At 36.3% G+C, this 27,470-nt stretch overlaps 1 protein-coding gene across 4 annotated transcripts in view; it reads right to left on the reverse strand.

Annotated features, from left to right (window-relative positions):
• Positions 1 to 27,470, reverse strand: part of RBPJ (recombination signal binding protein for immunoglobulin kappa J region) — a 226,110-nt gene that overhangs the window by 31,086 nt on the left and 167,554 nt on the right. For all 4 annotated transcript variants that reach the window (XM_045997264.1, XM_045997265.1, XM_045997262.1 and 1 more), the window contains one exon: positions 13,461 to 13,499. In XM_045997264.1, coding sequence (XP_045853220.1) covers positions 13,461 to 13,499 — 39 coding nt within the window. The remainder of the gene's footprint in view (positions 1 to 13,460; positions 13,500 to 27,470) is intronic.

Here is a 27,470-nt window from a genome sequence, read left to right on the forward strand (position 1 = left end):
TTCAGATAACCATTAATAATAGATGTCTTGTGACTAATTTGCCAAATAGCTTCTTTCAGCAAGGAAAAAAAGCCCTCTGCTTCCTTAATAGAACATCAAACCCATTTTTCTGGTAATTAAAGTTTGATCCTTTCATCCAGCATTCTTAAGGAGTGATAACAAACAAAGCCGACATATTCCAAAGAAACACAATTAAATAATAAGGCCCACAGAATGACAACCCATGTGCCTTTCATCCAGACAGAGTAGGGTTTCACCAACAGGAGGAATTTCGGTTTCAGCACCGCTGACAACCTGGGCAAAACAATCCTTTGCTACAAGGAGACTGTTCTATATACCGGAAGGAGTTCAGCAATATTTCTAGCTTCTACCCATCTGAAGCCAGCAGCACCCTTCCTCAAACTATGAAAACCAAAACTGTCTCCAGATACTGGCAAATGTGAGGGGACTGCAAATGGGAGGTCACCTGGGTTGAAAACCACTTGTTTAGAGAAAGTCAAAAGTATTCCAATAAAATGGCAAAATCATCCACTGTCTTTAAAAAAAAAAAATAAGGAAAATTTTATCATTGGAAAACATAATCTAGGTATTGTAAGAATCTTACTAATAAAATTACTATTCTGTATTACTGAATTCTTAAAAAGAATGACAAAGTTAAAACTCAATTTCTTGTAAGAGTTACTATTCTAATGAGTTTGAAGCACATTCTTTGTTAATTTCATTTAATGATTCCTTAGAACACAAAATATTCATTCTGAATAAAAACCAATTAAAAATTATGTGAAGAACACTGGGTAGCAACTAGCAACTACTTTTCAAAGAGTCTGCTTACTCAACACACAGAAGCTTAAGGTTTAGAAAAGCAGAAAATTTTGTTTTTATCACTATCTTTACTAACAGGAAATCATGGCAAGTGCCATGCTAGGTTAGTATGTTCAAACTGCTTGTCACTGTATTTGTCCCTTTTTGGCTGTGTTTTCCTTTATAAATTTGAATCTTTTTTTTTTTTATAAAGTTTTTTTTTCCCCCCGACACAGAGAGATAGATTTTAAGTAGGCAGAGAGGCAGGCAGAGAGAGGAGGAAGCAGAATCCCTGCTGAGCAGAGAGCACGATGTGGGGCTCGATTCCAGGACCCTGTGATCATTACCTGAGCCCAAGGCAGATACTTAACCCACCGAGCCACTCAGGCGCCCCAAATTTGGAACTTTTTATACTGCAAACAAAATTCATTTTTAAAAAATGTCCTTATGGTGGGGCGCCTGGGTGGCTCAGTGGGTTAAAGCCTCTGCCTTCAGCTCAGGTCATGATCCCAGGGTGCTGGGATAGAGTCCCGCATCTGGCTCTCTGCTCAGCGGGGAGCCTGCTTCCTCCTTTCTCTCTGCCTGCCTCTCTGCCTACCTGCAATCTCTCTCTGTCAAATAAATTAAAAAAAAAAAAAAAAGTCCTTATGATGCTAATTCCCATTCTTCTATAAAAGCCCCTTACTATACACTCATTTACCTCCATGTTTGGGCCAAGGGACTAATATGTGATTTACGCTGTGTGTGTCTGTGTGTGTGTGTTGGTGGGGTGGACATATGAATTGGAAGCAATCACAGCTACAGCCCCAACTACTCTAGGAGGGAAGTGACCCACAAGGGAAGTCTAGTCATCCTACCAACAGGCTCAGTCCCCATATTTCTCAAATTAGATATCTGTCACTTCTAAAAATCCAAATAACAGAAGTTCCAACATGAACTATCTTATAGAAAAGAAACCCATTTATACAAGAGCCACAAACATTTTAGACAGCTGAAGAGCACACTTTGGTAAACACTACTATAGACCAAGGTTTAAAAAACTATGCCAGCAGCCTTTTTCCATAATCCCTAGGAACTAAAAATGCCTTTTATATTTTTAAAGGATTGTGAAAAAGAAAAGGAGACTAATATCATATAGACCTCAGATCCTAAAATACATGCACTACTTGGCTCTTTACAGAAAGCATTTGCGACCCCTGCATAGGCAATAAAAAACAAAAAGATAATTTTAAAAGAAAAGCTGTAAAACAGAATGAATAATGATATTCTGATTTGTTTAACCAATTAAGTATATCACATGGTTGACATTTAATACAATTATTAAAAAAAAAAAAAAAAACTCTTCCTTGAAACTGGACTTGGGGACACTTGACAGCCTGGAATCCTCAACTGGACTCTTCCCACCTCTCCTCTGGACTGTTGCCAGGAGGTGTCCAGACTCATGCCTCCAGCCCCCAGGCCCCAACACCCACTCATGGAGCTGTCCCATTTCTGTCAGATTCCCCAGGTAGTCCACCACATCATCACAGACACCACTTTTCAAAGCGAGCTCCACAACAGTTACAATTTGCAATGGAGAATGCTCTACTCAAAGAAGTTTTAGAGCAACTTTTTCACATAAAGTTAAAACCAATTCTTTCACTGCAGGCTATTCAGTCTTAAATCTTCAAGACAGTACTGTAATACAGTACTGACCCAACTATCAAACCAGACCAAGATCTCTCGTTTTTCCCTCAAGTGCCAGTTTTGAAAATGACTATCTAGGGATAGGGCTAACAGTCTGTTCTCATAATACTAGGGAAACATTAAGGATGCTACACTAGGTTTCTGTTATCTATTGGTGACCAAGGCCAAACAACAGTATAGGTCATGTTCATAGGAGAATGCTGGCAAATCTCATTCCATTCTATCTTGTAATAAAAATAAAATGAACAACCCATACGTAATTCTATGAAATTCTAAGAAAGTTGATATAGAGGTAAACTGCTTTAAGTCCTGACTCACAGCTATGAGACAAATCCTTTCATAAACTCTTGTCATTTTTATTCCCCCTCCCAAATAGACAAAGCCATTACATTGTAAGGACTGGGTCATCACCACTAATAGAACAATACTTCTGTGTCCTATTATTTTAAAGTGTCTGTTTATTTAAGTTTATTTTGGAAACACTACTTAAGGCTCTTCCCGTGTAGAGAAAAATCAGACTTGAGGATTTTGATAACATGTAACAGTAGGGAGTACTGAAATTCAAAAGTAGGTCATCATCTTAGTTCTCAGATATCTAGGCCTGGTTGATCTCAAACACATAAATAAAAAATCTTAAAAAAAAAAAAAGAGTTTCTCATTAGGCACTGGTGAGCTGCTTCTCGAAACTGCATGCTATGGACAAGAAGAGATTCAAAAAGAAGAAAACAAGGGGCTCACTCAAAGACAAAAGAATCCCAAAATTAATACACATATATTTATAAAATATATATAACCTGTGTTGAAGTAAACAACACATACGGAGGTTAAATCTTAACTGTCCTCTTAAGATGTTATGCCTTATTCTGAGACAAGCCGAAAATAAGCCAAGGAAGAGCCTGGCAATGGCAACTATGTTTTTCCATAGTTTGACCAGGAGAGTAATAGAGGTATGTGTAAGTACAGTGAGAAGAGACGTATGGTAGTGAAAGCAAGGAGGATTGGGCTTCAAAAAAAAAAAAAGAACCTTATGAAGGAAATCCCAATAGTATATGAATTCAAGCAAATGCATGAGTTAGTGGATACCAATCTGCAGTATCGGAGAGGGGAAGAAAGTTAAGAGTACATGCCTTTGAAGGTTGTCTATAACTTAAGCACATTTAAAATTCCAGCTCTAACCCGATTATTGACAACACGGTGAAGTCTCTTGGTACAATGGCATCTTAAGTTGAATAACAGCTATGTTTTCTAAAAGCACGAGTTACAGTGCCACTCCATGTCATAATGGCAGAGCTCAGACACACTCTCACATAAGGCACGGGCATGCTCACTGTAATCTATTCAGCATTCCTGGAGAAAGACACCTACTTGCAATGCAACTAGTATTTTCACTGATGACCCCAGGTTCTAAATGCAAAATGAGAAGCCTCCACAATAAAAGAACAACTGTTTCTATACATCAATATAAGGTCTGGTTATTCTGTTTTGTGTTTGAATCCACAATCAGTTATACCCATGAGCCTCATGAAGGGGATTATTTAAAAGAGAGTAGGATGCCCTTGTAAGTTAGCACTCAATTGCTTCTATATATGTGTTTCTGAAAGAATGTCATATTCAAAAGAAAAAAAGTGAACTGATCATAATGCTGAGTAGTACATGGTGTTAATTATCCTTATCAAAAACTTACATTTCGTGTAGATAGAACTATATTCTTTTTTTTTAAATTTTTTTTTTCCAAGATAGAACTATATTCTAAGCACTACCCAAAACACTGTCCTTTAAATAAAAAGATAATTTTTAAATATTGCTTAATGTGAAAGATGAGGGTAAGGAGAGAATAGGGTAGTTTTAAAAGATTTATTTTTTTAAGGGACCCTCTCTGAATTAGTTCCCTACCTATCCACATCACAATTAAAAGAGATATAAAATTCCTTTAAAAACATTTTAAAAAATTTTTATTTGAGAGAAAGCAGGAGAGAGAAAGCATGAGACGGGGGAGGGGTAGAGGGAGAGGAAGAAGCAGGCTCCCCACTGAGCAGGGAACCTGACTCAGGGCTCCATCCCAGGATCCTGGGACCATGACCTGAGCAGAAGGCAGATGCTTAAACGAACTGAGCCACCCGGGTGCCCCTAAAAACATTTTTAATAGAATAAAGGACACTAAAGTTTTCCTAACAGCGAAAACTCTTTAAAGGAAAAATGGGAAAATAAGATTAAAAGGAATCAGAGGAAACCTATATTTGCTATAGTATCAAAAGGGAAAACTGCCTCTGCCTTCAGCTCGGGTCATGATCTCAGGGTCCTGGGATCGAGCCCCACATGGGGCTCTCTGCTCAGCAGGGAGCCTTCTTCCCCCCCCCCATCTGCCTCTCTGCCTACTTGTGATCTCTCTGTCAAATAAATAAATAAAATCTTAAAAAAAAAAAAAAAGGGAAAACTTCCTGCTTCATTTTTAACTTTGGACTTAAAATTAAATTTTTATCACAGACCTGGACATTGATTTTACATTCCAATTTTCTGTAAGATACAAAATGTTTTACTAAATTTGCTTTATATTAGCTTGGATAATAAAGAATAAGGGGGAACCTGGGTGGCTCAGTCAGTTAAACATCTGACTCTTGATTTCAGCTCAGGTCATCATCTCAGATTGAGCCCTGTGTTGGGCTCTGTACTGGGCATTCAGCTTGCTTAAGATTCTCCCTCTCCTTGGGGCACCTGGGTGGCTCAGTGGGTTAAAGCCTTTGCCTTCGGCTCAGGTCATGATCCCAGGGTCCTGGGTTCGAGCCCCACATCGGGCTCTCTGCTCAGCAGGGGAGCCTGCTTCCCCCTCTCTCTCTGCCTGCCACTCTGCCTACTTGTGATCTGTCAAATAAATAAATAAAGATTCTCCCTCTTCCTGTGCCCTCTGTCTCTCTCTCTCTCCCTCCCTTTCTAAAAAATAAAAATAATTTTTAAAAAGATAATAAAGGATTATAATCTGTAAGTTCATTCTCTTTTCTTAAAAAAGATTTAAAAAGCATAACTGAATTCTCCCCCTAGAAGATACACTAATTCCTTTTAAGGTATTTTTAAAGGACAACGCTAATAAAATCTTTTACAACTTTACTGAAATTTAATTGAAATAATAAAACATATTCATTTTCAAGTGTATGGCTGGATAAGTTTTGGCATATGGATACACCATCAACCACAATCCAGATGAAGATAGTCATCATTCCCAAGTTTCCCTTCTGCCTCTTTGTAATTCCTCCTCTTACTCCTCCCTGTCCCCAGGAAACCACTGGTTCTGGCTTTGCCATTATAGGTTAGTTTACATTTCCTAGAATTTTATACAAGCAGAATCATATAGTAAATAGCTATTTTTTTTTTTACTTCTTTTGAAAACTGATCATAATTAGAAGATTTATCTATGTTGTTGCATATACCAACAGTTCATTCCTTTTAGTGCTGAACAGAAATCCATTGTAGTATATGCCACAATTTGTTGATCCACTCACTTACTAGTGGATGTCTGGATTATGCCTGTTTGGCTACTGTAACCAACAATACCATAAACATCTGTGTTCAAGTTTTTGTATTCACATTATGTCTTAATTTTTCTTGACTAAATATGTAAAAATGGAATGACTAGGCCATTCAGTAGGAATATATTAACTTTTTAAGAAAATGTCAGGTTATTTTCCAAAGTTGTTATACTACTTTACCTACCCACCACCAGGGTATAAGAGTGTTAGCTGTTCTAATACATATCTCTTCATGGTCTTTTAAGGTTTTATTTTTTGCTTTTTTAAAAGACTTTATTTAGCTATTTATTTGACAGAGAGGGAGAGACTACAAGCAGAGGGAGCAGCAGAAAGAGGGAGAAGCAGGTTCCCGCTGAACAGAGAGCTCGATGTGAGTGAGGCTCAATCCCAGGACCCTGGGATCATGACCTGAGCCAAAGGCAGACACTTAACCCACTGAGCCAGCCAGGTGCCCTGCCCTTTCATTGTGGCCTTACTTTACATTTCTTCAACTGTTATTTACCATACATACACACTGTCTGGAGTATCTGCTCAAATCATCTTTCCATTTAAAAAAGAAGTTATTTCCTTATTATTGACTTTTTGGAGTTCTTTTCATAATCTGGATACAAATGCTTTATTCCTAATTTGGATGAAGTAAAATTTATACATTTTTTTTTCAGAGACAGTGCTTTTGGTGTTATATCTAAGAAATCTTTGTCTAACCCAACATCACAAAGATACTCTCCTGTATTTTCTTCTAAAAGCTGTATAATTTGAAGTTTTATATTTATGTATAATTTTAGCTCATTTTTATATATGGTTCTAGACACGTATCATAGTTAGTTTGTGTGTATGTAAATGGTAGGGATGTATGGATATCCAATTGCTCAAGAATCCTTTGTTAAAAACCCTTCCACTAAATTGCCTTTGCACCTTGACTGAAGACTATACATCATAAGAACTGCTTCTAGCTACTACCTGTTATAGTGATCTACCTTGGCTATCTTTCTGTCAATACCATCCTTGATTACTGTATATAGCTTTCTACTAAGTTTTGAAAACAAATAGTCTAAGTTTCTACTGCTCTTTTTCAAGGTTGTTTTGGGTAGTCTGGTTGTTTGCATTTACATATAAATTTTAGAAACAGCTTGTCAATTGCTACAAAAAGTCCACTGGTATTTGGCTGGTATTATGTTGAATCCATAGATGAATTTGGGAAGAAGTGACATCTTAACAATATTGACTATTCTGTTCCCAGAACATTTATTTAGTTCTCTCAACAACATTTTAAGGTTTTCAAGTATATAGTTTTTGTATGTTTTATGTCAGATTTTCCCATAAAAATTACATATTTTTGATGCTATTAAATATAGCATTTTTATTAAATTCTAAATTTCCACTGTTCATATTAAAAATACAATTCATTTTTATATGTTGATCGTTTCCTACTACCTTGATAAAACTCACCTATTAGTTTAAGCAGCTTTTTAAAATAGATTCCATAGGATTTTCCATATAGATGATCATGATGTCTGCAAATAAAGACAGTTTTACTTCTTTCTTTCCAATTTGGATGCCTTTCTTCTCTTTCCTGGACTTACTGTACTAACTAGAACCTCATTTACAATGTTAAATGGAAGTGGTAAAAAGAGACAACCTTACATTGTTCCTGATCTTTAGGGAAAACATTCAGTCTTTCACAATTAAGTATCGTGTTAAATTTAGTTTTTGTCATAGGTATACGTTTTCAGAATGAGGAAATACTTCTATTCCTAGTTTGATGAGAATTTTGATCAAGAATTAATGTCAAAAGTTTTTCCAAACGCCCTGAGATGACCATATGATTTTCCTTCTTGTTCCATTAATATACTGAATTACACTGATTTCCATTTCTAAGATAAAGCCATACTGTCATTTTCATTGTAAAAATGTAAGACTTTTTGCATCTGTGTTCATAAGCGATACTGGTTTATAGTTTTATTTTCTCAAAATGTCTCTGCCCTGCTTTTAACAGGACAACTCTGTCCTCACAGAATGAACCAGAAAGAATATCCTGCTCTCCAATTTCCTGGAAGAGTATATAAAGAACTGGCATGATTTATTTCTCAAATGTCTGGTAGAATTCAAAAGTAAATTCATCTGAGCCTATAGTTTTCTTTGTGGGAAGGTTTGTTAATTACAAATTTGATTTCTTTAGTTAATAGAGCTATTTAGGTTATCTCTTTCTTCTTAAGTAAACTTCAGCAGTTTGCTAGTTTCAAGGAATTTGTGCATTTCTTCAAAAGTTGTTGAATTTGTTAGCAGAAACTTATTTATAATATTTGTTATCTCCTTTCTAGTTTTTTATATCTAAAAAGGTCTTTATTCTGTCTTGCCTGGGGATAAAATTCTAGGTTGCTGCATTTTTTCCCCCTCTGAGTACTTTAAAGCTCTTGCTTCATTGTCTTCTTCCTAACAAGGGAGAATTTCCTTTATATGTATCTTTTTTCTCTGTTGCTTTTAACATTTTCTTTATCACTAACTTTAAGCAATATGATTATGATATGTTCCAGTGTAGTTTTTTCACTTGGGTTTACTGAATTCTCATAACTATGGTTTTAACAGTTTTCACCAAATTAAGGAAAATTTCAGCTGTTATTTCTTCATCTTTCCTTTTAGTCATACCTCCCCCTTCGATGACTCCAATTACTTGGATGTTAACCACTTGAACATAAACCACAGCTCACTTACGATGTTATTTTACCCCCAGACCTTTTCTTTATGTTCACTTTGGCTAGTTTCTATTGGTATGTCTTTAAGTTCATTAGTTTTTCTTTCAGCAACATGTATCTGTAATAATCCCCATCAAGTGTATTTCATCTTAAATGTTTTAATTTTCATCTCTAGAAATTTGATTTAGATACCTTTTTAATCTTCCATATCCCCTATTTAACTTGTTCAATCTTTCCTCTAGCTCAGAGATCACAATACAATTTATAAACCAAATCTGATGCACCCCTCTTTGTGAGAGAAAACTGTACTCCAGTGTACACACATGTCCATTGGTTTACATGCGGTCTAAGGCTGCTTTGTTCTAAGAGTTGAGTAGTTACAGCAGAGGCTACATGGACCACAAAAACTAAAATATTTAAAATCTTATCATTTAACAAAAAAACAGGCAAACTCCAATGTTAGCATACTGAACATACAGAAGACAAATATAATAACTGCTATAATGTCTTTGATTCCCATCATGTATGTCACTCCTGGCTTGGTTTTAATTGAGTTTTCTCCATATGGATATTTTCCTACTTTTTGTATGACTGGTGTATTTTGATTAGATGTCAAGACTCAATAAATCTTACTTTTGAGTATTTGATATTTTTCTATTCTTAGAAATATTATTGAGCTTTATTCTGGTATACATTCAAGTTACTTAGAAAAATCTCCTTTCAATCTTGTTTTTAAGGTTTCTTAGGGAAAACCGGAGCAGCATTTAATGTTGGCCAACTTTTGCACCACTACTAAAGGAAAACTCTTCTGTGTAGTAGTACTCTAGTAGATGGATCATGAAGTGTAATATTTTTCCACTTTAGCTGCTGGGAAAAGGCAGTTTGTAGTATGAGCTTTGGGAATTTTTTCCTCCAACTCTTCAACTTGATTTTTTTTTTAAAGATTTTATTTATTTATTTGACAGACAGAAATCACAGGTAGGCAGAGAGGCAGGCAGAGAGAGAAGAAGGGAAGCAGGCTCCCTGCCGAGCAGAGAGCCTGAGGCAGGGCTGGATCCCAGGACCCTGGGATCACGACCTGAGCCGAAGGGAGAGGCTTTAACCCATTAAGCCACCCAGGCCCCTCCTTCAACTTGATTTTTATCTTCCAGCCTTAGGTAGTTTCCCAACACACGTGTGCTGATCAATACTCTGAAGATGAGAAGGGACCTTCTGCAGATCTGTGGATCTCTTTCCTCTCCAGCTCTCTGCCGTGGGAACTCTAGCCACAGTGAACCCCGAGACACCTAGCTCCATATCTTCACCTCAAGGTGCTTAACCAGGCTCCACTTGGATTCTTCCTCCCTATGTAATGTTTTAGAAACTCTCTAGGTACTAGGCTAGAGCAACTGTGTTGTTTGTTGCTGAGGCGTTGTGACTTCTCATCTCAGTTTTTGTATCCCCAAATCAGCCATATATATCAATACATAAGTGAATGGTATGATTGTATTCCAGCTCAACTTAATTTACAAAAACCGGTGGCTATCCTTATTTGTTCTGAGAGCATTAGTTTCTCAACACTGCCTTCCATCCCCTACGTAAAGGACATTTGTGGTAGTTTACGTCACTCACTTGTTTCCTCACTTGTTTCCTGTCTCTCAAGGATCACTGTCCTTTCTTGCCTACCACCTACGATTTTGAAAATCATTGTTTTTTAATTTTGTCCAGGTTTTTAGCAGTTTCAGTTTGGAGAGTAATTCCAGTCCCTGTTGTTCCATCTTAGCCAAGAGCAGATGACTTAAAAGCTTACTAAAATTTTCCAAACAGGTAAAATTACTTAAAAATCATGATAAAGTAGACAGGACCTAATTATATTACTGCATATACTTAAAGGAAAGGACAATCTGCTTATGATATTTATTATCATCACTATGTTTCCTATTTTTACAGAGGTGTCTATTAAAATCAAGTGATTTATTGACCAAAATATATTTTATGGTTAGGAGTCATTCTGGAACCAATCTATTTCTACTAGTAATAAAATAAAAATATCTATTATTAAATTGTAACTTTCAAAACATCTACACATGTGGGGGCGCCTGGGCAGCCCAGTGGTTTAAAGCCTCTGCCTTCGGCTCAGGTCATGATCCCAGGGTCCTGGGATTAAGCCCTGCATGGGGCTCTCTGCTCAGCAGGGAGACTGCTTCCTCCTCTCTCTCTGCCTGTCTCTCTGCCTACTTGTGATCTCTGCCTGTCAGATAACCAAATAAAATCTTAAAAAAACAAAACAAAACAAAAACATCTGAATGTGAATTAAGTAATTCTGCTTAGAATTTCTTCAAGATATATACAAACATGTAATTGTATTCAACGTCTTTAGAAATTATTTAAAATTTAAGTAATTTCAGACATAGGAAAAGCGGCAAAAATAGTACAAAGAATTCCTAGTCCCCTTTCCTCCATACTCGCTGAACATCAATATTTTATAATATTTATGGTGGTTTTTTTTAAGATTTTATTTATTTGACAGAGATAGACAGAGTGAGAGAGGGAACACAAGCAGGAGGAGTGAGGAGAGAGGGAGAAGCAGGCTTTCCACTGAGCAGGAAGCCTGATGCGGGGCTCGATCCCAGCACTCTGGGATCACGACCTGAGCTGAATGCAGACGCTTAAAGACTGGGCCACCCAGGCACCCCCATATTTATGTTTTTAAGCCATTAAGAACTCATTGTAGACATAAATCTCTTATACCCAGAATACATCAGTGTTAATTTCCTAAAATCAAAGACATGCTTTAAACAAGCATAATGGAGTGCTCGCTTCAGCAGCACATATACTAAACAAGCATAATGCAATTATCACTGATAGAAATACTTATGTGTATGGATTTTATTCAAATGTTGCCGACTGTCCCACAAATGTCCTTTACGTAGGGGTAGGGGATGGAAGGCAGTGTTGAGAAACTAATGCTCTCAGAACAAATAAGGATAGCCACCGGTTTTTGTAAATTAAGTTGAGCTGGAATACAATCATACCATTCACTTATGTATTGATATATATAGCTGATTTGGGGATATAAAAACTGAGATGAGAAGTGACAACAGCCTCAGTATGGACTACAAAGTCTAACAGGTTTATTATCTGGCTATTACAGAAAACATTTGCTAACTCCAGCTTTAAAAAAATAGAAAAATGCTTCTTCCTGACCCTGAATTTAATTGAATTTAGTTGTCAGTCTTTTTGGTCTTCGTTAATCTGTTATTCCTCAGTCTTTGTTTTTTATGGTCTTGGTAGGTTTGAAGAATAAATGCTATTTATTTTATGGAATGTCTCTCATTTGTGCCTGTGGCATTTTCTTATGCTTAGACCAAGCTTATGCATTTCTGGCTGGAACATCACAAAAGTGACACTGTGTTATCCTCCTCAGGATGCACATGATGTTTACTTGTTCGTTACTAGTGATGTTAATTTAGATCGCTTCATTAAGGTAGTGTCTGCCAAGTTTCTTCAGGTCATGGTACTATTGTTCACTTTATAATTAATACATACTTAGTGAGGATATGCTTAGAGTCTAAGTGAATATTTGTTTCTCACCAGACTTTAGACCAATAGTTTAAGCATTCACTGATGATTTTTGCCTGAAACAATTATCACTGTAGTGGTTGCCAAAGTATGATTTCCTAGTTCCATCATTCCCTCTATATTTATTAGGTGGAATTCTGCTATAAGAGAAAGAGTTCCTCTCCTCCACTATAGAATCATTTCTTTAACTCAATGTAGACTTTTAAACTGTATTTTATTCTATGCGTTCTTTTCTATTCCTATCATTATTTATTTTGAAGATTGAAGTACCCATGATTTGACTAAAGGGAACCTCTTCAAACTGGTTCCCTTTCTGTGTCCTTTTGGCATGTCCCTATCATACTTTGTGAGCAACAGCTTTTTAATAATAACAATAATGTAGACATAACCCAGTGGTCATCAATGTAAAATATTAAATAAGGAGTAGTGTGAAGGTCATGACAAACTATGGAAACATGGAAGATAACAAAGTAGAAGATGTAGAGTAAGTGGAGTTAAAAGGTCCAGAACAATGGTAGAGCATGATGCCAGACTAAAAAAAATAAAGATAAAAAGACAAGTATATGCTTATATTCGCACGTAATTTTCTAGGAAGATAGTAAGAATGCAGGACTAACATTAAATCTAGGATGTAACTGTGCAACTAGGTGTTCTACTTTTTATTTTACAACTGCTAATTGTTGAAAAACTTAAAAATCATTTCAGGACTAATACTTTATATCTTATATTTGGAATTAAACTGTATATTGTAAAAATAATTTACATTATTAGAACACAATGTAATATTTATAGTCTCCTTAAAAGTGAGTAAAATCATGTTTTCTTTAAAACTCTTTTCTAAAGCAATTATGAAATGTCTTTCAGGTGCCACCTATAATCAAGAAATTGTGACTGGCTAAATGCAGCTAGACTGGCTAGATATAAGAAGCTATCTTTATTTGTCACCCTTGCTATGTTAACTATGTAATACTCAAGATTAATTCTTGAAAGGTTTCACTTTCCCCTTTGAACTATATCCTATTATCCTCTTTTTAGTGGGGCAAGGGAGGGAGGATGTGGGGAAGGATGGGAATAAGCTTATGATCTAGATACCACTATTTGAATAACTTCTTTTGAGAAGCACCTAATACAGTTTTTAAGATAATAGAACCTGCTATTTTCATGAAAGGTTTGGGTGAAAAACTAATATAATGCTTACCTAGTGAGTCGTTTAGGTGGAGGCCGCTCACCAAATTTTCTGGAAAAAATAAGAAAAAAAATAAATACATAGGCTATTGACACATTCCACAGTAAGCTTTTTAGGCACCATTTGAAATTCCTTTATGACTTATATTTCAACTCTACTAAAGAACAGCATAAAGGAAAATCCTCTAATAACCATCCATGCCCAGAAAAAAAAAAAAATCCTTTAAAAATGGTTCCTAAACAAAAAATGCACCCTAAGTAGGTCTTACACACCCACTCTGAGCATGTAGCATAATGATTAGATGAGGGTGACAGGTACCTCCTAGAGATACCTTGCAAAAAAACAAACAAAACCCAACAATGACAACGACTAATCAAAAACCCCCAGTCTCACACAACCTGCAACACTCAGAAAAATCCTCAAACCCCAAGAGGTGGTATAGAGTTCAGTTTGTCATTTGCCAGGCACTTTGCTGTACATTCTTTATACCTTACCCTCTTTAATCATTACAGTACAATTTTGTGAAGTACATATGGATTCATTTTAAAAAGATAGAAAGCAACTTGCCCACAAAGTAAACCAAGTGGCAGGCAGAGCTGAAACTTAAACCTAGATGTTGATAAATATTATCGAATTTTATATGGACCACTGAAGACTCAGAATAGCCAAAGTCATCTTGAAAAAGAAGAATAAAGCTGGAGGTATCACAATTCCAGATTTCAAGATATATTACAAAGCTGTAGTAATCAAAACAGTTGGGCACTAACACAAAAACATAATCATAGATCAACGAAACAGAACAGAAAATGCAGAAATAAACCCATGCTTACATGGTCAATTAATCTATGACAAAGGAAGCAAGAATATACAATGGAAAAAGAGTATTTTCAAAAAATAGTATTGGGAACACTGGACTACTTACATGCAAAAGAATGAAACTGGACTACTTTTTAATACTATAGAAAATACACTCAAAATGGATTAAAGATCTAAATGGGAGACCTGAAACCATAAAAATCCTAGATGAGAACACGGGCAGTAACACCTCTGACACTGGCAAAAACAACATCTTTCTAGGTAAGTCCTCCAAGACAACGGAAGCATAAGCAAAAATACACTATTGTGACCACATCAAAATAAAATGCTTGTGCACAGCAAAGGAAACCAACAACAAAACAAAAAAGGCAACATAATAAATGGAAAAAGATATTTGCAAATGATACATCCAATAAAAATTTAATATCCAGGGGTGCCTGGGTGGCTCAGTTGGTTAAGTGTCTGCCTTTGACTCAGATCATGATCCTGGAGTCCCAGGACCAAGCTCTGCATCGTGCTCCCTGATCAGCGGGGCGTCTGCTTCTCCCTTTGCCCCTCACCCTGATTGTACTCGTGTATGCTCTCTCCCTCTCTCTCTCTAATAAATAAAAACTTGGAAAAAAATACAGACTTAATATCTAGAATAAAGAACTTGTACAACTTGACGTTGAAACAATATGATTAAAAATGGGCAGAGGACCTGAATAGACATTTTTCCAAAGAAGACATACAGTTGGCCAACAGACACATAAAAAGACACTTAACATCACTAATCATCAGGGAAATACAAATCAAAACCAAAATGTGCTATCACCTTACAGCTGTCAAAATGGCTAAAATCAAAAACACAAAATATTACAAGGTTGACAAGGACATAGAGAAAAAGGAACCCTTATGCATTGTTAGTAGGAATGTAAACTGGTACAGCCACTGTGGAAAACAGTACAGAGGTTCCTCAAAAATTAAAAACAGAAAATCTCATGACCCAATAATTCTACTACTGGGTACCTACCCAAAGAAAATGAAAACACTAATTCAAAATGGTATAAGCATCTCTATGTTTACTGCGGCATTACAACAGCCTACCAAGCAACCTAAGTACTGATAGATGAACAGATAAAGAAAATATGGTGTACACACACGCGCACACACACACACACAGATAGATAGAGAGAGATAGAGTGAGAGAGAAATATTACACAGACATAAAAAAGGGAGATCTTGCTATTTGAAAAAACATGGATGAACCTAGAGGGTATTATGCTAACTGAAATCAATCAGACAGAGAAAGACAACAACCCTATGATATCCCTCCTATGTGAACTCTGAAAACAAAACAAATAAGTAAACTAAAAAACAGAATCAGACCTATAAATATAGAGAATAAACTGATGCTTGCCAGAGCAAGGGGCATGGGGGAGAACAGGCAAAATAGGTGAAGGGGAGAGGGAGATACAGGCTTCTGTTATAGAATAACTAAGTCACAGCATGTGGAATATAGTCAATCAATGATAATATCACAGTGTTGTGTGCTATGAGAGTGTAGTCACACTTCTAAATGCAGCGTAACAGAGAAGATGAATCACTGTACCATACACCTGAAACTAGTGTAACCCTGTGTCAACTATATGCAAATACAAAAATGTTTAAAAAATCTTGAATGTTGACTACTTAATTAGCTTACACTATATGGTCCTTCAGAACCATACGCTAAGAAATACGCTAAGTGGACAAAAAAGCATTTCAGCTGGTTGTTAAGAGGGCAAAGAAAAGCTTGAGCAAGGACAAGAAAGCACAACTCAGGCTAGAGTTAGAATACAGCATGAAGCTTAAGAAAAATGCCCCAAGTAAGATGAGCTTCCAAATCCATGATTTAGTATTTTCCTACCGTGTGTCTCTGAAGTTACTTGACTGTCTAGACCTCAGTTTCCTCATGAGTAAAATGAGTACAGTGACTGTGTTTACCTTAAAGAGGTGTTGAAGGGATTAAATGTGTTAATATACAGAAAACACACAGAACAATGGCTGGTACAGAGTAAGAGCTCAACAAATATTAGAATTATTACTGTATTTTAGTTATAAATCAGTAAGACAAAATAATGAAATAAAGGAATTAAGTAGGATGCTAACAAGGATACATAAATATAAAGGAAGAAGAAACTAATTCCTGTGTGATGACCTATTTCCTCTGAAATAGGAAATGAGGTCTTCTGAGAGATGGTGGAACACAATCCTTGAAAAAGAACCAATAGAATTTTGTTTTCTTTTTTAACCAGATTGTAGTTTTAAACATGTTAAATGACTTGCTCATAGTCAGTTACATGTAAAGTCTAACTTAAGATTTCTCCACTGTATTTGATGTCTCACAAAATTATTAGCTTTGATGATAAAAGTCTTAGAATCTGATTCTGTTGTGTAACTTAAGGCTATATGACATTTTTTATGAACTCAAAATTAATAAACCGTGTTATTTATGACTGAATATTTTTGTTAACCCTGAAACAGTGAAAAGTGACTTAAGTGAAACAGCATAAAAATATGAGTAAATAATCCAAGTTTTTGTTAGAAGAATTATTTACTAATTCTTTGATTTTACCTTATAGAGTATTCAATTTTAAAAACCAAGAAACAAAACACAATGTGTTGGTAGGAACTTCAGCAAGGCCAATGAATACCACAGGTTTTAAAACACTGAACTACTGGCAAATCTATGAAATTCAGTTATGGAATTAAAGGCAAAAATCTTCTGAATCTTTTTCCACAGGTAAGACTTTTCTGAGCCTTTGAAACTGATGAAATGTACCATTATAGCATGCGATTAAAATGTAACTGCCTCACTAGGTTAGAAATAGTTTGCAAAACCCAAGAAGCTTAAGAGAGCCTTTAAAATACTTTTTTAAAAAATATATATGTAACATCATAGCTATATTTTATAAAAAGAAGCAAAGTGAGATGTGGCCAGAATCTACTCAAGGGGTTAAAATGGTGAAAATTTCACAGAGACATAGTTGACAAATGAAATAAAACTTGTCAATGAAGATCATGACATGGTACTTTCATACTAATTACTAATACTCCAGTCATCAAGCACCCTTTGAGATCTAACAGGTTGTTACAGGACTAGTAAGAGATCCACTGCACTCAACTGCAATGTAAATTTTGTTTCTTGGTACTCTGAAATGCTTTCAAAATTAGATTAACAACTAAATGTTGATTAAAGTTATCTGTCTTTGTTTCTTTGCAGAAAACACCTGTTACAGGAAGTCAACAATTACAGCACATGCTCCTGCAGTACAACTCCTACCCCACAGAAAACGTACAAGAGAACTCAACAGTGAGCATGCCAAGCTTGAACAGCACTTCAAAATTTAGCGTCATTCTAAATTCTAAAGCTAGGTGCCATCCTAAGGCTAGGAATCTTATAAATGTTAATAAGATTAAACTACTTCTTCAGTATATAATAAAGCGTCTCCAATAATTGTTGTGTGCCATCCCAATCCTTTCTTTAATGAATGTGCGATCACATTCCTATTTATCTCATTAAAACTAATGGTTACTGTATCTACTACAATGGGGAAAAATAAGAAGAGGGGTTTTCTGAGAAAAGTCATGCAATGCATTTAGTAGGATCACACTCCAAAATTCTGAAGGCAGCAATTAAACCTAATTCTAATTACTTAATAAAATTCCTAGGTCTACATACTTGAAAATGTTAAGTTATAACAAGGTACTATATGGATCCTGCATTTAACAAGACCCATTTTCACTACTAATCTGATATACAACTAATACATAAAACTTCAGGAATTATTTACTGCAAAAAGAAGATCCATCTTCAAACATGAATGAATCAAAATTCATAATGTAGTATTTATATCATGCATTCAAAATACTCACTTTTCAACAGAAATGACTGTAGTCCATTATCAATTTCTCAGAGACTGAATGCAATTTAAACAGTAAATTCTGTCTCTCTCTCTTACAATAGGGAATGGTGAGATAGGCAGGCACAAATTTTGTATCATTATTTGCAATCTATCTGAAAAACAAGGTGTCTATTGATATGATCTGCATTAACAACTGAACCAGAAATAAGTTGGACCAACCAAGTTTTAGACCACTCTTACCTAAGATGCTTTTCATATAAGGTTTATGGTGAATTTAACAATAAAAAATAATTGGGGCGCCTGGATGGCTCAGTGGATTAAGCCGCTGCCTTCGGCTCGGGTCATAATCTCAGGGTCCTGGGATGGAGTCCCGCATGGGGCTCTCTGCTCGGCGGGGAGCCTGCTTCCCTCTCTCTCTCTCTCTGCCTGCCTCTCTGCCTACTTGTGATCTCTCTGTGTCAAATAAATAAAATCTTTAAAAAAAAAAACAATAAAAAATGATCTAAATCTTTAAGTACCCAAAGGATGGTTTTAATTTCACAAAATACTGATTTGATTCTTCTTCATAACAAAGAATCACTGCTACCCCCAATTTATCTTTTTGATAGTATAGGTTGTTGATCATTTGATAGTAAAAGTTGTCATCTGCATCAAGCTTCTCATATTTTATACATGCTATATTATGTAAAATGTCATTTTGCTTAAATATAATAATCAATCCTGTTATATATTTAAGGAAAAAAGTTACAACCCTGGCTTTTTTTTTTAAGTAAAAACGAACAAAAGTTAGCTTATATATAGTTGATTATACCCTAACCCATGTCCTTTCCTTCTTGTTCTGTTCTGTATACTTTCCCCTCAGACTGGTATTGGCAAACAAAACAGAAAAATCCATGTGCCATTTACCTAACAATGCTCATCTAATACTACAGCTCAGGAAAACTTACGTGACTTAAAGTATGTATGTCATAAATATTTTAAAGTAGCAAATTCATTTTGCTTTAACCTCACTAGCTTTCCCTAAGATAACAATGATCTTTTATTTAAATTAGGCAGAGCTGAAGAAAATGTTAATTACTTTATTTTCATATACCTGAAGTATATAAGGATTTTTAAAAGCTACCATCAACCATTAAACGTAGTACTTCCTACTTATAAATTCTGCATGCTGTTCCCAGATATCCTTCAATGATTTAGAATTTCCAAATAAGTAAAAAACCTCTATACACATTACACTTAAATTACACACTTCCTTTTTAAGCTCACAGTGGAGATGCAATACTGTTTTCTCCTGTAACACAGATACATTTCCTTCTATATTTACCAGTCTGTTAAGAAAGTGCATGACCACAAACGTATTGAGGACAAACATGATAAAAATTTTATCAGAACTTCACCATCTTAACACCTTTTCTACCTAACAGGTGATTCACATGAGAAAATCAACTCAAAAATCAAAAAGTGAGGGAGAGGATATAAGAAAAATCTTTTTTGAATATAGAACAATTTGGTAATATGTTTCTAAAAAAGCCCCAAGAACCTGATGTTAACTAGTGTTACCTAGTTAACAATATTAGAATATCAGTTTTAAAAACATAGAGCTCACTGGAAAAGCAAGCACCATCATGTGGGAAACTCTTCTGCCCTAGGGTTCTAGAATGAAAAGCAATTTCTATTTTTCTCTATTTCACAAATTTCTGCTTAAAACAGAAATGAGAATAATGAGATTAAAATAAATTAAGGCAAGAAACACTGGTGCTATATTTGCAGGAAATAAGCAGAAAGGAGAACATGAACAATTCAAACTCATAATTAAACAAACTTTACACAAAATTTGCTATAAACAGTGTATTAATTTTATATGTTTGAAAGTATTGGGATTCCTATGATTTAAGATAGTGAAATAAAATAGTACTTGATTGAGGAAAGACTAGGAAACTTGATTCATATCCTCAAGGACTCACACCTGGGCATTCCATCAGTAAAAGGAAACCTATAGGTATATAATATGAAAAGTAAAGCAGTGTACTAGAAGTTGTTTAGCAATTTAGTCACAAAAAAAATAGGAAAGGCTAATTAGAAAAGGCTATATATAACATTCTGTCCTTGTCTCCAGATTCACTGATTGACCTACCAGGAACTAGGTGTAGCTATTTGGTATACAACAGTGAACAAAAGACACAAATCTATGCCTTCATGAAACGTATATGCTATTAGGACAAATGGGCAGTGACATACATTCAAAGATGTTCTTCTACGTAATTAATAAAAGCCAAATTTTAAAAAACAACTTAAATATTGTATCTACTGAGTATGACTGAAGATTACTATCTGACCAATTGAAAATATTTTTAAAATAAATATGTAATTTATCTCTACTGTAAAAAGCTTATTCATTCTCCATCCATGGCAGAAAAGAGCCTCTTAAGTCACACAACTTTGAATAAGACATGTCCACCTTTGTTGTACTTCAAGTTCTAGTTTTAAACTTGCTCTTTCCTTAAGAACCACATTTGATAACAATACTGCTCAAAACTCATCGAGGTGTAACCAGTGGTCCTCGGCTGCTAAAACAAAAGCAATTAAGCACAACATACTCTCCCGGACTATTACATTTATTAAACATGTTTCTACTAGAACAGATATTCTATGGGGTAGACTTCAAAGACAAGCCATGCTTGTAGCCCCATCAGGTAGAGAAACATGCTCCCCTTCTTAATTCCATGTATTGGGTAAAACATTTGAAACGCACTGTGTTCCTTAACTTTTATTTTACCTCTTCTTCACAATAAAAGAAAAACTTCAACTGAACTCTGTAACAATCTGGCAGCAGTTTCTGAAAAGCAGCAGGAGGAGCAGAAAGAAAGAAGGGTGACTGAGACCATCATCTCCAGCTATGCATCTGCCATCTTAGGTATCTCCAAGATTATTGCCACATTAAGGATGCCTTCCCAAAAATCTATACCTCAGAAAGGAACTTCCCAGGTTAAATCTACAATAGCCATAAGTCTTCCTCTCCAGAGGGCATATCTGAGTTGTGAGAACACTGGCATCTATCCAATACTGCATATGAAGATCTCATATGGAAAGTATGCATCTTAAAATCTATGGCCTCCACAAGAGGGGGCAATCAGACACTGGGCAAAATAATTTCATGTATCAAAAGACTGAATGGGGCAAATTGACCTCAATTGCTTCCTAACATAATGTAAAAGAAGAGTACAGTATCACTTTTGTGATGTTACTGCCAAAAGATGAAGAACCTGAGTCTAAACATGAAGAAACATAGCAAACCTAAAGCGAGGAATAGTCAACAAAATAAGTGAACTACACTTTTAAAAGCATCAAGGTGATAAAAGACAAAAAACTGAGGAACTGACCCAGATTCAAAGAGGCTAAAGATAGGGGCGCCTGGGTGGCTCAGTGGGTTAAAAGCCTCTGCCTTCAGCTCGGGTCATGATCCCAGGGTCCTGGGATCGAGCCCCACGTCGGGCTCTCTGCTCCGCAGGGAGCCTGCTTCCTCCTCTCTCTCTGCCTGCCTCTCTGCCTAGTTGTGATTTCTCTCTGTCAAATAAATAAAATATTAAAAATTAAAAATAAAAAAAAAGAGGCTAAAGATACATAATAACTGAGTACAACATACTATCCAGCATTTACTTCTGCTTTAAAGGACATTATTTAGACCGACAAAATTTGAATAAACACTAACAGAATGGAGAACAGGATTATATTGATTTTAATTTCTTGGTTTTGATAACAGTATAGGGGTTATGTAAAAGACTGTCCTTATTTTTAGAAACAATCACTGCAATACTTAGGGGGAAAAGAGTATGTTGTCTACTTCTTACCTTCAAATCATCTAACGAAAATAAATATGTTGTGTAGATATATAGAGGAATAAAAGAAATGTGGTAAAATGTTAATACTTTAGATATCTGGATGAGTTTCCTTACAGTATTTTTGCAATTTTTCTGTATACTAAAATTATATCAGAGTAAAAAGGCCACACTCAAGAGAAATACTAATCTCCTGATCAAGTTGCTGGCCTGACCCTGCTTGCCACAGAACCTGGTGGTGACAAACCTATCAAAAAACATTCATGGGAGGTGTCACATAAAAGACTATGGCCAGCTTCCTGGCACAGCTTTTATGTTCTCACGACAATTATGCAAGGTTCGCTTACTGTAGATGTGAAGTTTGATAATGCTAGTGTACAAGTGGAGAAACAGGAAATCTCATGCACTGTTGGGAGTTTAAAATTGTGCAATCATTTTGGAAGACATTTTAACAATGTCTATTATAATTCTAGATGTCAATTACTTTGAATTCCTAGCCATTTGATTCCAGAAATTTATTATATAGGTAGACAAATATGCATACCAAGATACTGAATAAAGCACTGTCTGTATAAACAAAAAAATTTTAAATTCCATGTGTACAATCAGGAATAGACTGCTGATTATCTATCACCTCCCAGTCATACTATATACATAACAAAAAAATGATCCAGTAAAGAGCATTCATTTTTTAAAGAGGAAATAAGATCTACATTTTCATCCTCTACTCCAAGCGTACATATAAAACAATACATATACCCTACACACAAAATTATCGGGATAATGTGATAATACATATACTCTACACACAAAATTGTCTGTGATAGTGGCAAAAATTGCATTTTGCTCTACAAAGCGTATACAACTAAACAGGTGTTTTATTCTTTACTAATTAAGTTTGATTTAGGTAAATAGCAGATGAAATTGCATTCTCTAGAAATCAACTCACACCAAGTTAAGAACACAGCCACCTTAAAATAAAAAAGGAAAAGGCATACAAGTTAAAAATTTACTCAAAAAAATTGTCTCTGGGGCGCCTGGGTGGCTCAGTGGGTTAAAGCCTCTGCCTTCGACTCAGGTCATGATCTCAGGGTCCTGGGATCGAGCCCCACATCCGGCTCTCTGCTCCACAGGGAGCCTGCTTCCTCCTCTCTCTCTGCCTGCCTCTCTGCCTAGTTGTGATTTCTCTCTGTCAAATAAATATTAAAAAAAAAAAAAAAATTGTCTCTGCAAATTTCACCAGGCAGGCTACTTTAGAAAAAATATGTCCACTTCAAATAAAGAAATACACACCCTTATGGAAAATATAGACTTCCACAAAGGGACATACAATGCAGCTTAAAGAAGTTTAAATAGGTTTCAATCTTAACTATCTGTTTAATGTTTGTTAAGAACTACTTTAGACACTTTACCTGACCTTATGAACTACCTTTTAAGGCAGTGTTCAAGAAGTGAAAGTGTCATCTGATGAGAACACAAAATGTAATGTATACGGGAGAGGTAACCAAGTGCTGTGGTTCAGGAGCTAGGTTGCTTAAATTCAAAGCCTAGCTTTAATGCAAACTAATGGAAGTTACTTAAACTCTGTGTCTCAGTTCCCTCAACTGCAAACACAGATAAAAGTACTTCCATATAGGATTCTTGCAAGAATTTAAAATGTTCGTATGTGTATAGCATCTTAAGAGAGTGCCTGGCACTGCATGAGCACCCAATAAAACCACTAGTTTGTCAAGGCTGGATTACTCAATGATATTTACTCTAGTAAATACAGTAACACTGAAATGGATCCTTTAAGATAAATACCTATGTATACTGGTTTAGAAATAAATGTAAATAGGGGCTCTTGGGTGGCTCAGTCGTTCAGCATCTGCCTTCAGCTCAGGGCATGGTACCAGGGTCCTAGGATCGAGCCCCACATCAGGCTTCCTGCTTGGCAGGAAGCCTGCTTCTCCCTCTTCCACTCCCTCTGCTTGTGTTCCCTCTCTCGCTCTCTGTCAAATAAATAAATAAAATCTTAAAAAAAAAAAAAGAAAAGAAAAGAAAGAAAGAAATGTAAATAACCATCCACCTCATATAACTGATACCCAGAATATAAAAAGAACGCCTCTAAATCAACAACAGAAACCTAATTTAAAAATAGGAAAGGGGGGCGCCTGGGTGGCTCAGTGGATTAAGCCGCTGCCTTCGGCTCAGGTCATGATCTCAGGGTCCTGGGATCAAGCCCCGCATCGGGCTCTCTGCTCCGCAGGGAGCCTGCTTCCCTTCCTCTCTCTCTGCCTGCCTCTGCCTACTTGTGATCTCTCTCTCTGTCAAATGAATAAATAAAATCTTAAAAAAAAAAAAAAAAGAAAGAAAGAAAATCTTTAAAAAAAAAAAAAATAGGAAAGGAAGGGCGCCTGGCTGGCTCAGTCCTTGGGCATCTGCCTGCGGCTCAAGTCATGGTCCCAGAGTCCTGGGATGGAGGCCCACATCGGGCTTCCTGCTGGGTGGGAAGCTTGCTTCTCTCTCTCCCACTCCCCCCTGCTGTATTCCCTCTCTCACTGTGTCTCTCTCTGTTAAATAATTTTTTTTTTTTAAATCTTAAAAAAAAAAAAAAGAAAAGGACCTGAATAGATATCTGTCCAAGAAGATAACCAAAAGGCCAATAAGCATGAAAAGATGTCCAACACCACTAATCACTAGGAAAATGCAAATCAAAACCATAATGAGATACCATTTCATACCCACTATGATGGCAATCATCAACAATAACAGAAAATACAGTGTTGGAGATGATGCACAGAAACTAGAATCCTATACATTGCTGACAAGAACATAAAATGGTGCAGCCGCTGCAAAAAACACTCTAGTGGTTCCTCCGAAAGTTAAACACTACTTGATCCATCAATTCTAATTCTGAGTATAAACCCAAAAGAAGTCAAACCAGGGAGTCAAACAGATACTTGCACACCAGTGCTAAGAGCAGCAATATATACAACAGCCAGAAGGTGGAAACAACCCAAACGCCTACACTAATGAATGAAGAGATGAACAAATGTGGTATATACGCACAATGAAATATTATTTGGCCTTAAAAAAGGAAATTCTGATACATGCTACCATGTGGATGACCTTGAAAACATTATGTTAAGTTAAATAAGCCAGACACAAATGGACAAATGTTCTAGGATTCCATTTCTCTAAGGTGCCTAGAGCAATCAAATTCATAGAAAAGTAGAATGGTGGCTGCCAGAAGCTGGGGTGGAGGTGGGCATGGGGTGGGGGAGAGCTAGTATTTAATGAGTACAAAGTTTTAGTTTGGGAAGATGAAAATGCTTTGGAGACAGATGGTGGTAATGGTTGTGCAATAATGTAAATGTACTTACTACAACTGAACTGTACATTTAAAAATAGCTGAAATGGTTAATTTTAGGTTCTCTACATATTTTTTTTAATTATTTTTATTATTTGCCCCAGGGGTGCTGATCTGTGAATCATCAGGCTTACACATTTCACAGCACTAACCATAGGTTCTATATATTTTACCACACAAAAAAATACATTTAGTTTTGCCTTAAGCTATGGCTTACAGTCATACAACTGAGTACCTGGGTGACTCAGTTGGTTAAGTGTCTGCCTTCTGCCCAGGTTATGATCCCAGGGTTCTGGGATTGATTGAGCCCCACATCAGACTCCCTGCTCAGTGGGAGTCTGCTTCTCTATCTCCTCCCACTTGTCTCTCTTGAATCAATAAACAAAATCTTAAAATTAAAAAAAACCCATATAACCTCACTTTAAAAAAAAACACCCATGGCTTACAGGGGGATAGTGGCTTAGCTTTGAGAGGTCCTATGTTACTACCAGGTCAAGTGAGAGCTGCCTAGTAATTTAAAAACAGACAACAAGGTGCCAAAACAAATGAGGAGTATATGTATATATAAAGAGAAAAAAGTATACACATGTGTGCACACACACAAATGGTTCCTACTACTTTAAAGCAAAGACACAAAAGAAGGAGGAGTTTATCTGAAAATTTCTACCTTTCAAGGAAGGGCAGCCCAGAGAACACGCAAGCAACCTATCCAGACGCTGTTCAGGTCTAAACATCTTTCACAGAAAATCCACAAGTGATCATGGACAACTGGCTTGTATATGAGATGAAGTCACAGAGTTTTTTCTCCCACACACTTCCTGTCTTATTTCTCATCCCCAACTCAAATTATAAGTAGTGAAGACTTTTTTCCCCTCTCTACAAATTTTCTGTTGCACATATTAAATGGCTGTCAGTTCTCTGAAGGCTAGGTGTTCAACTAAAATTTTTTTGCCAGTAGAAATAAATCTGATATTAATCAGAAAAAGTATTAACGTTTCTCTCATCTCTTAAATATTCTTTCCAACCCTAGTAAGACAAAGAAGGAAGGTAGGGAGGGAAGGAAGGAATGAAGAAGCCAACCAAAGTAAAAAATATTTTAAACCCTACCTAAAATGAAATTTAGAAGGCCATAAGAGTGGAGCACCTGGGTGTCTCAGTCAGCACTGGACTCTTGATTCTGATTCAGGCTGTGACTGAGCTCTAAGGAGGGCTCCATGCTCACCACAAGACTGCTTGTCCCTCTCCCCCAACCTGCTCTAGTGTGCTCTCCCTCTAAATGAATGAATGAATGAATGAACAAAAATTGAAGGAGAAGGAGAAAGCCATAGGAGTATACAACCATCCATAACAGGATTTTTTTTTCACCTGTTCTTCACGGGTTCTACTCTTGGAAATACATGCAACATTTAGTGTATAAAATCTGTCTGGAAAGGGCTCTAGTTACCTGTTAACCACTGCCTAGGACAAGTGAACAAGACACATTTGGCACTGATAGGTCACAACCCCAAGAAGTACCCATCGATGATTTCTGTTAGGGAAGCTTAACCGACAGCAAAAAGGGCCAAGGAGTTTTTTAATAGAAAAGGATATGAGGAAGCAAGTAAGTTACATTTCAGGAGGTTTCTCAGAGTAAGTTCCTGCCTCCAAAGAATTAACAAACTATGAAAAAACAGGTAATTTTCAATTAAAAAAACATAACTATTAAGCCAAAAGACCTCGCAATTTTAAAGTTGGACTCTATATGGAGTCTTAACACTCTAAAAACAAAATTTTCCATGTACCTGGTGAGGAATCAAAGGACAAACACATAGGAGAGAGGCCAAGCATTACACATCACATGGAAAAGGAAATAGAAGTAAGAAAAGAATGTTTCCTGTAAAAGTCATGTCCAGGGGCGCCTGGGTGGCTCAGTGGGTTAAGCCTCTGCCTTCGGCTCAGATCATGATCTTGGAGTCCTGGGATCGAGCCCTACATCGGGCTCTCTGCTCGGTGGGGAGCCTGCTTCTTCCTCCCTCTCTCTCTGCCTGCCTCTCTGCCTGCTTATGATCTCTGTCTGTCAAATAAATAAATAAATAAAACTTAAAAAAAAAAAGTCATATCCAATGGGTCTCTTCCTAATTTAATCCTGACT

Source organism: Meles meles, chromosome 2 (genome assembly GCF_922984935.1).
Source record: "Meles meles chromosome 2, mMelMel3.1 paternal haplotype, whole genome shotgun sequence".
Taxonomy (NCBI): domain Eukaryota; kingdom Metazoa; phylum Chordata; class Mammalia; order Carnivora; family Mustelidae; genus Meles; species Meles meles.